The sequence below is a fragment of the Danio rerio genome, chromosome 9 (assembly GCF_052040795.2).
Source record: "Danio rerio strain M-AB ecotype USA chromosome 9, GRCz13ab, whole genome shotgun sequence".
Taxonomy (NCBI): domain Eukaryota; kingdom Metazoa; phylum Chordata; class Actinopteri; order Cypriniformes; family Danionidae; genus Danio; species Danio rerio.
Genome location: NC_141029.1, coordinates 34,612,050 through 34,624,156, shown reverse-complemented (window position 1 = coordinate 34,624,156; position 12,107 = coordinate 34,612,050). Strand labels below are relative to the sequence as shown.

Here is a 12,107-nt window from a genome sequence, read left to right as displayed (position 1 = left end):
ATAGGGATAAAACAAAAGTTTTTCACTAGCCTGAAAGTTATTTGCCAACATATGCGCCACCCAACTTAACTTAATAACTTCAGTACAGATTGCACAGTTTGTTCAACCGACTTTCTGTAATCTAAACCGCAACGATGTTTTGTGAGGATGCACCATATGCGAAGTGTGTCTAATGCATTTAATGATGCCTCAGTTTTTTGCAGTGACATCAGGTTTTAGGACCCCCCCACTGGAGCTCATTGGTTCTTGACGGGCTGTCGGAAAAGCGTTGACATTGTCCCGGTGACTTGCCCCCGGGTGGTGGGGAGGAGGGACCGCCTATAAAACACCCGTCGTCACTCTCGGGCGTGCCAAACACAAACACTGCACGAGTGAACTGGAATAGCCTTACAAGTCAATTCTGCAAAGCCACACACCAGCACGCGCTTGCACCTGCTACCGGTAAGTCAGAATATATAGAAAATGTATGCAATGATTTTACTTGTATAAAGTATTTAAAAAAATACTATTAGTTAACGTCTGCGTTATTTTGGCTGTTACATGATTTCCCTTCAATTATTTAGTGTAGAAATTTGTTGTAGGATACTGTTAGTTACATTACTACTTTAAAAAATAATAACTTTATAATTATAACTTTGTCATAATTATTATAGTTTGTCGCAACTAAATTATTGAACAGTTTGGCTCAAATTTAAACAGCTTTAGTAAACTTTGTGGAGTTGCCGAGTTGTTATTAATCTCCATATTAAATCTGCTTCCCTACATTTATAACAAATTAATGCTTTTTAATTAGTTTTTAATTCCATATTAAGTGTTTTTCGTTGCATCTTAGTTTTGTTGGGTTTAATAAGTGCTTTCTTTTTAGGGAATATCGACATCCTCGAGAAACTGAGAGCGCACTGAACGCCATGGACTCTGACACGAGCCGAGTGTCCAGCAGACCTTCTTCTCCTGAAGGCGATGATCTTTTTCTGTCCGCCGTCAAGAAGTCCGTGGGTTTCTCCGGCGCCGTCTCCTCCACGCAGAGCGATTCTCCACCGGAGTTAAGAGGTGCAGATCTGCGGGGCATCTCCAGCGCTGAGGAGGACTCAATGGCTCTAAAGATGCTCTCCAAAAAGGACCGTAAACTTCTCTCCGAGAATGAGCTGCAGAGCATGCGCCTAAAGATCAACAGCCGCGAGAGGAAGCGCATGCACGACCTTAACATCGCCATGGACGGGCTCCGGGAGGTCATGCCCTACGCTCACGGGCCGTCTGTGCGCAAGCTCTCTAAAATAGCCACTCTGCTGCTCGCGCGCAACTACATCCTTATGCTGAGCAACTCGCTGGAGGAGATGAAGCGGCTCGTGAGCGAGATCTACGGCGGAGGGAGCGGGGCCCATCACGCCGGTTTCCATCCGTCCAGTTGTGGCACTCTTACGCACGCGGCGGCGGCTCCGTTACCGGGTCACCCCGCTGCTGTCTCGCATTCCTCTCACCCGGTGCACCATCCTCTGCTTCCACCAGCAGTCTCCACCGCAGCATCTCTTTCCGGGACGGGGCTTTCAGCCGTCAGGCCGCATCACGGACTCCTCAAAGCCCCGTCAGCCGGCGCTGGGCCTCTGGGCGCGGGTTTCCAGCACTGGGGTGCGGGGATCCCTTGTCCGTGTAGCATGTGCCAGGTGCCTCCGTCTCACGTTCCCGGTATGAGCGCCGTCAGCATGCCACGGCTGACCAGTGACTCAAAATAAAGTGAACTTTTGTAAAAGAACTTTGAGAAGCCACCACAGACTTTTATATATATATATAAAAAACTGTAATATCGTGTTTATGGTTTATGACTAAACAATGTGTTGTGGGAATCAAATAGAGCTGAAGCAAAGAAGAATGGATCAAAGCCACTAACATAGAGTTTTCTAACACTTTAGCATTTCTGTGTATAGATTTAGTTGGAAATGGCAAACCTTCCTTAGCCCTCGACTATAGGACTGAAAGAACAAGTCTAATGTGAAATAGAATTACAGCACAAAGTAAAATAAAGCCGATTCATGCTTTAGTTAAATAGGGCTAAGTAGTTTGATGGGCCACTACTATTAATAAAAATGTCCTTGAAAACATAATGGTTGTAAATATGTAGATAGCGTTTGTACAGTTTGAGAGATTTTATATTCCTTCCCCAGTTTATGTTTGGGGCAAGAATTCATTTGCCAAGCGCTCTTTGTAAAGAAGCACCTGTTCATTCCTGCACAATATATTTCTACATTTGCATTTCTTCCCTTCTCCTTACTTCATAATTGATAGTTATTTCTTCTTTCTGCACAAGCTTATCCGTCATTACCGATGCGAAGAATGATCAACTTTTATTTTTTTATAATAAAGTGCAAAATGCTATTTATTTACTTATTTCGATGGTATTTTCAAATTAATGTGCGGTGAATGTTTGAGTCCTAACTGTTAAATAAATGTTTTAAAATGATTTACTTGTTTGTGTTTCATTAACTTTTTTCATTATGCAAACCCACACAGCTCACATCCTTTAGCATCATCTATCTATCTATCTATCTATCTATCTATCTATCTATCTATCTATCTATCTATCTATCTATCTATCTATCTATCTATCTATCTATCTATCTATCTATCTATCTATCTATCTATCTATCTATCTATCTATCTATCTATCCATCTATCATCTATTTTTTAAAATAAAAACACCTAAAAATCTATTTAATATTTTTTTTTATTTAATTTTTTATTTTAGTTCGCATTAGTGTTTGCGTATTTTGGGAAACAAATAATCACTAATTCGAGAACAAACAGAGAATGCTCAGACTGACACCATTTATTTTGTTGTGGACTGAAACAAAACTGAAACAAAGATGGTCTAAAGAAAGAGAATGTTCAACAATTTATATAGTCGGAGCGTAATCTCTGTGAGGCAGATTTACTGAAATTAGAATGTTTTGTAATACAGCTTATATTCAATATACTGATAAATTAGCCAACTCGATTCATTCTTCAAACCTAAATTTTAGTTTCTTGAAATATTTTAAAGCATGAAATTATCTGAAGAATTAGTTTTTTCAGTCTTCTTTCGTGAATTCGCATTATTGATTTGTTAAATTTGAAATTAAATCTAAAAAGCAAAAAACTAATTCATACATGCTGAACTTTTGAGCACTTAGCCAATATGTTGTAATGTTCGTTTGCGTGAAAAAAGATGCAGAAAATTAAAAAGAAATTATGAAGAAGCTAATTGTGTTGGAAATAATGTCGCAAAAATTTTTCATGTCGCAAAATATTATCAGTAATTTGGATCTTTAGAATAGCCTCATTTTTTCTCTTCTCCGTGACCACCTTTACATGTCACCCCAACGGTTCTGCTATTGGACTGTTTTCCAAATGAGACCTGGTAGAATTCCCTATTAACTTTCATAAAGCATATCGGATTCATTCAGGGGAAAAACTACCTTCATGTTTTTTTAGGCTTCAAGGATGAGATCATTTATTTAGAATGCAGAAAACGCATTTAAAGTCGTGCACTACAGAATATATGCAGAAAGAGAAGAAGCTGCGAGATGGGGGAATAAATAAAGGAGTATTAGGTGGAATACATAACTAAACGCCAGCAGCTGGATGGCAGATTGCGCTTTCTGTTGCAATGTTTTCCAAGGGATTTTTTGAGCTGGAACGATATGGAGTGAAGCTGGTTTATGAATATTCATATTTGCCACTTGTTTATTTGTTTGTCCGTTATATTGATTCGTTATATTAATTTTGTGCAACAAATAACCATTTTTATTTTACATCAACAGTAGTGATTAGTATAGAAGTTATTTTTTTATTTATACAGTTTAATTTAATTTAGTTTACTTGAAATATTTGTATTCATTATAAATTACTGATTTATTCTAGGTGCATTTTGGCTGTCTTCGCGCCCCAGTTAAATTCAACAAACTGGTGAACAAACCAACACATCTTTAGGTAAGTTTCAAACTTTCAGTGAATAAAGTTTCAGTATTGCAACGACCCAGTAATTTGGACCCCAGATTGAGCTCTATGAAAGCAAACAGGCTGCTGGTGTCTTGTCTTCCTTCACTAACATCTGCTTGTTAGTAATCTTCAGCCGCCTCGCCCATTTGCTCCGCGTAAAATGCAATTACCCCGAAAGGTAATGAGAATTACACGCTATCACATTTCCAAATTAATCAGGGCTGCGTTTCCCAAAAGCATCGTAAGCCTAAGAAGTTCGTAGAAATGATCGTACGACTGATCTTAATATTACGGTCTGTTTCCCAAAAGCATCGTAACTTAAGTAGCACTTGAAAATCTTAGTGGATCTACGAGTGCTCTGGAGTAATCGTAAAGCCTTAAGTGCATCGTAAGGAGACAGAGTTATGAGGGCACCTGCTGGACAACCGGCAAATTGCACCTACAATTTACTTCTCTTCAAAGTCATTATTCATTTTATTTGTACGTATATCTCTATTCATTTATATTTTCTACACATTACACAATTCAATATACAAATAATAATGAATAAAGAAAAAAATAAAAATTACATAATAAATGTTAGAATGAAAAAAAAATTACACTGTTGTATATGGACATTTCGAGGGTAGTAGGCTATATTTTTGTCCTATTAGCAAATGCACATCAGGTGGGGATAATTAGGCTAAACTTTTCGAAAATAAATGTAAGAGCTTATTTATTTATTTATTTATTTATTTACTTATTTATTTATTTTGATGTGAGATAAGCAATTTTTGATAAAGAAATTGATAAATAATTCTACTTAATTAAGGTTTCATATAAATATCGAAAATGATGCTGATGTCATTTCCGGCAAGGACTGTTAGAATTAGTTTTATGCGAGATTGGAGCAAGACAGTGTTTTTACAGTACGACATTTCCAGTTAATTTATGTTTTTAAACTGGCTCAAAAATATATTTTTTTATGTTATTCGAGTTGAATCTACATTCACACAAGTAGAAGAAGAATTATATGGATTGCTATAACATGTGCAACAATAACGAGCCATTCTATAGCGTGACATTTCAGCACTTAACAAACGGATAGCGACTCCTAAGTTGCACTTAAAGCTGGGCTACGTGCAATTGTGTTAAGTGCATTTTTGGGAAACGCACGTGAAACAATAACGAACGTTCGCAAAATGACTCGTAGAAAACGCTCTTAAGTGCTAAGATCAATCGTTATCGGGAAACGCAGCCCAGAGCAGCACCTCCCCCGCAGAGCCACTCCACACAGGCCACCTTAACGAAGATCCCCTCTCACCGACTGACTAACTAAATGACACATGTTCACAGATGCTAATGGGCATCCCTAAAACGCGTGGATGAACTTAGCAAATCCATGAAAGTAACTTCAATCCAGCGCGCAACAAACTTTGTGTTCTGTAAAACAGGTCGCACTGCGTCCGCCCAGGTCTTTTATCTTTCCTTAAATACAGAGTTGTTTTACATTAGGTGTTTTAAGTAAATTACCAAAGACGCTATAGGGAAAAATATTTGTCAAAGTCAACACGCGCTGCTTAACTTTGTTAAGGCGGCATTTTCTTTCGGATGGCATAAAACCTGATGCCTGTATAGAAGTATATCATACCCAGCAAACAATGAGTTGGCGGACCGTCAGCGTTTTTTGGTCGGCACAAATTCAGCGGCTTGATATGGGCGGACCGCCGTCGGCTTACCAGCGGCAAGCCGCCCATTCTAAAAGTTATGTCGGCCCACCGGCGTTTTTTGGGTGGCACGCCACCAGCGGATTACCGTGGGTGGACCGCCGTCTGGACACCAGTGGCTAACCGATGGCCGACCCGGTGATGTTTTTAATGTTGTTGGCTGTTCTGTACCTGATATAAGTACTTTTGTTTAACACTTTTTACATTTTAAACGAATGAGGCACTAAATAAAAATATAGTTAATAAAAGCAAAGTTTAGTAAATAAAACTACAAGAGGTTTTAAATATAACAGGTTATTATTAAAACAAAACAAAATTAAGTTTAAAAATCAAGATTTAATATTAAATGTCATTATTTAATATGTTTATGAATTGTTTAAATGTTTATGTAAATGCTGCGTGACTTTAAAGTGTCCATTACCGAGCCCCATTCAAGCACTGCAGCAGAGAGCGTTGTCATGGAAACAGAGCAACGACACGACACCTGCCCGTCAACAGCACTTCTCTCATGCGGCAGTTTTCACTAATTTCAGGTAAGTTTAGTCGCTAAAATCACGCAAATGTTACATACAACTGTTTCTGACACTTTTCTTACTGGTAATTGACATATTTCTGTTGAACATGTTTTTTATAGAGACTGTTGTGTCTTTGGAAAAAGTCCGTTAGAGTTTTAGCAGAGGTAACGTTAGCATTAGGCTAGCTATTGTTTATAAAAGTGTTGGCTTTTAATTACATTTTATATGTAGATGAGAGGTTTGACAATGTTTTATTGGAGGTAGTCTACTTTATTAAGCCTAAAATAAGCACTGTACTGTCAACAAGAGCGAATTAAAATGTTAAAGTTAGTACATATGTGTTACTTTAATATTTCACAGTAATGTAAACTAACATTAATTTTAAAAAGTGCTCTGTGGTTTCAGAAGTGACGAAATTACCCCTACGACAGAAGAAAAGAGCCAAGATGGGGAGCTAATCACAGAGCTGGAGGAAACACAGGTAAGACTATAATTAACTGTTAAATAGATTCATGTGCATTTTTATAAGAAATCCCTACATTATCATGCATCTGATACATGTCTTGATTGCAGTTATTTTAGTTTTGACATCCAAACATAAGTGAGTGGTTTTAAAAATGTTTTACATTGCTTTTCTCAAAGCTGAATTTACAGCATCAGTGCTCCAGTCCAAAATGTAATATTGTATTCATAATTTGCTGCTGTTCAAGCAAGATTTCTTATTTTTATCATGTTTTGTTATTTCAGGATTCATTGTTGAATAGAAAGTTTAAATTGAAAAGTATTTGAATCAGAAATCTTAACTCTCTTCTGATCTGTTTTATGCACCCTTGTTTAATACAAGTATCCATTTCTTAAAATGTGTTAGTAATATATATATATTTTTATTACTTCTTTCTAGATTTTGGATCGTCCTCCACTCACTCTACCACTTTGTTTTTCCTTGCCAGATTTCATTCAAGGTAAGTAATATTATAGTGTCACTTAAAAGTATTCCCAATGATTAATTTTATTAATGCTAATATTAATATCAACTGCATCAAACAAATTAGCCTATTAGAATGATTTCTGAAGGGTCATCTGACACTGGAGTAATGATGCTAACAAATCAGCTTTGACCTCACATTAATAAAATATATGGTCACATTTTATTTTCATGGTCTGTTTGTTGAATTTAAGGTGCATTGCATCTACATGCCAACTAATTCTCATTAGATTATAAGTAGACTGTTAGGGTTGCGGTTAGGGTTGGTGTAAGTTGACATGTACTTGGTAAATTAAGGGTTAGGGTTAGGGTTAGGGTCGGTTAATGTCTGTTGAAGGAGCAGAATCAACAGATATTAAGCAGACAGTCTATTAATACTCAAATGGACCATTTACAATGTATTGAAATTAAAAATCATTATTTTAAACTGTAAAAATATTTCAGTGTTACTTTTAAAGTGTAAATTAATGTTATCGATCAAATCAATGCAGTCTTGATGTCCAATAAAAAATACAAACATTAATGTCAATAATGATCTAGTTACTGATGATGGACAAAAATGATGACTGATGATTCTGTTATTTCAGGATAAGAAAGAAGCCTGCTACAAGAGAGACAGCGGAAGGGAGCCTCCAAGACATTTTTATTAGGATCTGCTAATCATGAGGGGGCAGACAAAAGAACCTGCATTTTCCTTCAGCTTAATATCAGGGGTCGCCACAGCGTAAGGAACTGGATATTACTTTGGCATATGTTTTACACAGCCTTCCAGCTGCAACCCAGCACTGTGAAACACCCATACACTCTCGTATTCACAGACACTTCTACACTATGTTCAAATTCACCTATAGCACAAGTGTTTGGACTGTGGTGGAAACCCACACCAAAACAGGGAGAACATGCAAACTCCACACAGAAATGCCAGCGGACCCAGCCGGGACTCATACCAGCAACCTTTTTGCTGTGAGGTGACAGTCTGAGCCACTGTGCTGCCCCAGTGTAGTTATTAATAACCTCCAGATGTTTTACAGTTTGATTTTGTAATAATAATGCACGTTTACATTTATTGTAATATGTTAATATTTATTCGCAATGTAATTTATTTTTATGTTAATTATAATAACGTTAAATGTCATAAGAATGTTATAATTTAATATAATATTATAATAAATAATTATAATAATGTTAAAATATAAATAATACAAATTTTTTTAATAGTTTATTTTTATAATGAGAAGTCTCAAAGTTTGTCTTTATTATAGAAACTCGTTGAATGGTTACCACTTTACAATAAGGTTGTATGTATTAGTTAATGTATTTACTAACATAATAAACAATACATTTATTACAGTATTTATTCATCTTTGCTAATGTTGGTAAATGGTAAAAAGTTGTTAATTGTTTATTCATGTTAACTCGCAATGTATTAACTTATGTTAACAAGCATGACTGATTTTATTAATGCATTAGTAAATGCTGTACATAAATTATGCTGTACAGGTATTGTTCATATTAGTTCATATTTAAACCATTAACATTACTTATAAAACTACTGTAAAATGTAACTGTTGTATGTATGTTGTTATATTATATTTGTATGTATTTTATATTTATTTTATATTTATTTTGTTATATTTGTTAACGTATGTGTTTTTGAAACATTTCATTAAGTGTTTAATGTATGTTCGTTATGCAGTATTATAAATAAATGTTATAATGATTAAGTATTTTGTACTTGATTTCATTATTGGACATAATTATATTGAATACAATTGTAAAGGCTAATATAATATTTAAAAATGACATGTGGACCGACCGCGGGCCGCCAGCAGACACTTATTTAAAACCAGCGGTCCGATGGCGGACCACCGTCGGAAAAGCGGCGGGAGCCGATGGTGGGCCGCTGGAATAACGATGAGCAAATTGACGGTGGACCGCGGGCGGCGCCCGCCAGTGGACCGCCGACTTTGCCGCCGGCGGGCCGCCAGTGGCCCGCTGGTCTTATGTTAGCTGGGATAAGATGTACATATATCCAGTGGTGTAAAGTAACAAATTACAAATACTCAAATGACTGTTGTTGAGTAGTTTCTTTCTCAGAAATTGTAATTTACGAAGCAGTTTTTTTTCAAAATGTGAACTTTACTTTCCATTGTGCATTAGTGTTGTATCAGTGCTTTTACTCCACTGCTTTTCTTCAATCTGCAGTCACTACTTTAATATTTCCTTTCTAGGGGATTAGAATCAGTCCTTTGATTCCAGTCAAATCGCACATAGAAAGTAAATTGTATCATATTGAACTACAATAAGACATGCAACAAACTGTTTGGATTTGGAAGCATTAAAAGTGTCCATGAAGATACTTGACGCATTGACTCAGAGACTGTTTAGACTAAATGTCACTGATGAGAGGACGAGGGATGTTTACTGTATGATGACCGAAATAACAATAATAAGTGCACTACAGAATGTTACGTCTACACAAACATGCACAAATTACTTTGAAAAGGGCTACTTTTTTACTTATACTTTGAGTAGTATTTACAACAGATAATTTTACTTTACTTGCACTACATTTTTAGGGGGCAAGTGCGAATGATTTTTCAGTACTCTTTCCACCACTGCATATATCCCAATGCACCATTGCTTACAAATGTCTAAAACATAGCAATTCTATTGACTGTTGTGCTTGTTGAAGGATTAAAGGCATATCGTTCATCCAAAAATTATAATGATAATTTACTCACCCTTCACCTGTTCCAAAACTTTTTAACTTAAATTTGTATTTTAAACACAAACAAGTTATTTCAGAATGCTGTAACTTGGCTTCTAGTTGTTTTTAATAATGGTTACATATTTTCAGCCTTTGTCATAAACAGAAAAAAGTAAAGGTTTGGAACCATTTAAGGGAGAGTAATTAGTGAGTAAATTTTCATATTTTGTTGCTGAAATATTTCTTTAACTTTGCATGTTGACAAACTTAAATGTCACATTTTTGTTTAAAGTAATTTGGTCAAATGGAAAGCAATCACACTGTAAACAATTTGTATGATCAATTTGTCATGATTGCATGTGTTTTTAGTTAATTGTAACTTAATAAACTAAGTTAATCAAGTCCTAACTTAATTTCATAAGTTACACAAGCTGTTTTAAGTCAGTTTAAGATAATATAAGTTCAATGGACTCATAAGTTTAATTCAATTCAGCTTAAAAAATGTAAGGCAACTCTGATTTTTTACAGTGCAGGGACAAAAATCTTTAAACAAGCACTCAGGTTTTGATTGTGTCAATGTGTCAAACTCAACAGCCAATGAAATTGCTGTATTTAAAATTACATCTGCACATGAGAGATATGGGATATATGAACACAAGCATCAATCTGGCACATGTGCATGTAAAAATCACACATTGTCCTCCATAAAAATGACTGCCTACATCAGGGGTGCCCACACCTTTTCAGCATAAAATAACCAAGTCAAAATGATAATATAAAAATGCAAAACATATATTTATTTATAAACATATTGAGAATTCAGTATTTGTACATTATATATTGATGATCGCTATATTATATAATGTCTATGACTACAACTCTGTACATGTTGTCATTACCTTACTCTAATGACTTGCACTGAATGGAATCAGCCAGGGAAGCAAAGTCTAGACAGTAGCTGCTGATAGCCATGATTTAAGCTCACTACCAAATTCAGTCATGGTGCATGGAACGATATTCAGACTTGACCGGGCCAACTTCGCTTAGTGGTTCAAAACTAGTTTTGCAGCACTTAACGAAGTTGGCGTGGTTTTACGTGCATGAGTGGTTACCCATGTGTGTCAGAAAAGGTCAGATATCAGACTGGCTGCCCTGTATGTCAATCAAACGACAAATTTGGCCTTCATAAAATGTGTCAAACTGCATGTTCAACTTCCTACATTTTGTTTAAACACTTAAAGCTTTCTATATGATTTGTTTGGGGTGACGCGGTGGCACAATAGATAGGGCTGTCGCTTCACAGCAAGAAGGTCACTGGTTTGAGCCTCAACTGAGTCAGTTGAAGTTTCTGTGTGGAGTTTGCATGTTCTCCTCCGGGTGCTCTGGTTTCCCCCACAAGTCCAAATGCGGTACATGTGAATTGGGTAAGCTAAATTGTCTGTAGTGTATGAGTGTGTATGGTTGTATCCCAGTGATGGGTTGCAGCTGGAAGAGCACTCGCTGCATAAATAAAAACATATGCTGGATAAGTTGGTGGTTCATCCCGCTATGGCAACCCCAGATTAATAAAGGGAATAAGCTGAAAAGAAAATGAACAAATGAATCATCTGTTTGGCCTACACAAATATTAAAAAACAGAATAAATGCATGAATAAAAAATCAATAAAAAAAGCAACATACATTAGCTGAATGCACATAACCATTTACATTATAAAATCTTTGTTACCGCTAAAGTTATAAAATAGCCTAAATGAAACTTTGTGAATAAATAGCTAATATTTATCCATGCCAAACTGCAGCAGTCTCATGCATAGCATTTTCACAGATTGTGTTTAGTGTTTAATATTTATGTGTGTGCGGTGGTTTTAAACTCAGATCTTAAAACCATTCTTAAATCCTCTGATTCAGCACAGATGTTGAGCCATTCAGACGCAAACACTGGGCCTTGTTAGCCCAAAGGATTAGACCGAGAGGATTGTAGAGATGCATCAAAGGTGGTGGAAAAACACAAATAATGTGGAAAAGAGAAGAGCCAAAATAAACAAATAAATGAAGTGCATCTGTAGCTTCGTGCGACAATAGAAAGTAGCAAGAAAGGGGAGAGATGGGCAGAGAAGTAAAGCTGCCAACTCTGTCACCTTCCATCCTAAAATGTGCTTTTCAGCCTCTCGGTTTCATTAATACATCATCGTTACAGTGACTGTCAGTCATTTATCACA

At 36.2% G+C, this 12,107-nt stretch overlaps 1 protein-coding gene and 1 long non-coding RNA gene across 2 annotated transcripts; both read left to right on the top strand.

Annotated features, from left to right (window-relative positions):
* The first annotated feature begins 367 nt into the window (after positions 1–367).
* olig2 (oligodendrocyte lineage transcription factor 2) lies at positions 368–2,448 on the top strand. Its single transcript, NM_178100.1, is given in 2 exon segments — positions 368–441; positions 866–2,448. A coding segment is annotated over 1 exon segment (822 nt). The 5' UTR covers positions 368–441; positions 866–908; the 3' UTR covers positions 1,731–2,448.
* A 3,338-nt stretch (positions 2,449–5,786) lies between these two features.
* si:ch211-165b19.11 lies at positions 5,787–8,305 on the top strand. Its single transcript, XR_015499651.1, has 4 exons — positions 5,787–6,211; positions 6,599–6,674; positions 7,095–7,155; positions 7,766–8,305. It is a non-coding gene; the product is annotated as a si:ch211-165b19.11 (long non-coding RNA).
* Positions 8,306–12,107: the final 3,802 nt, after the last annotated feature.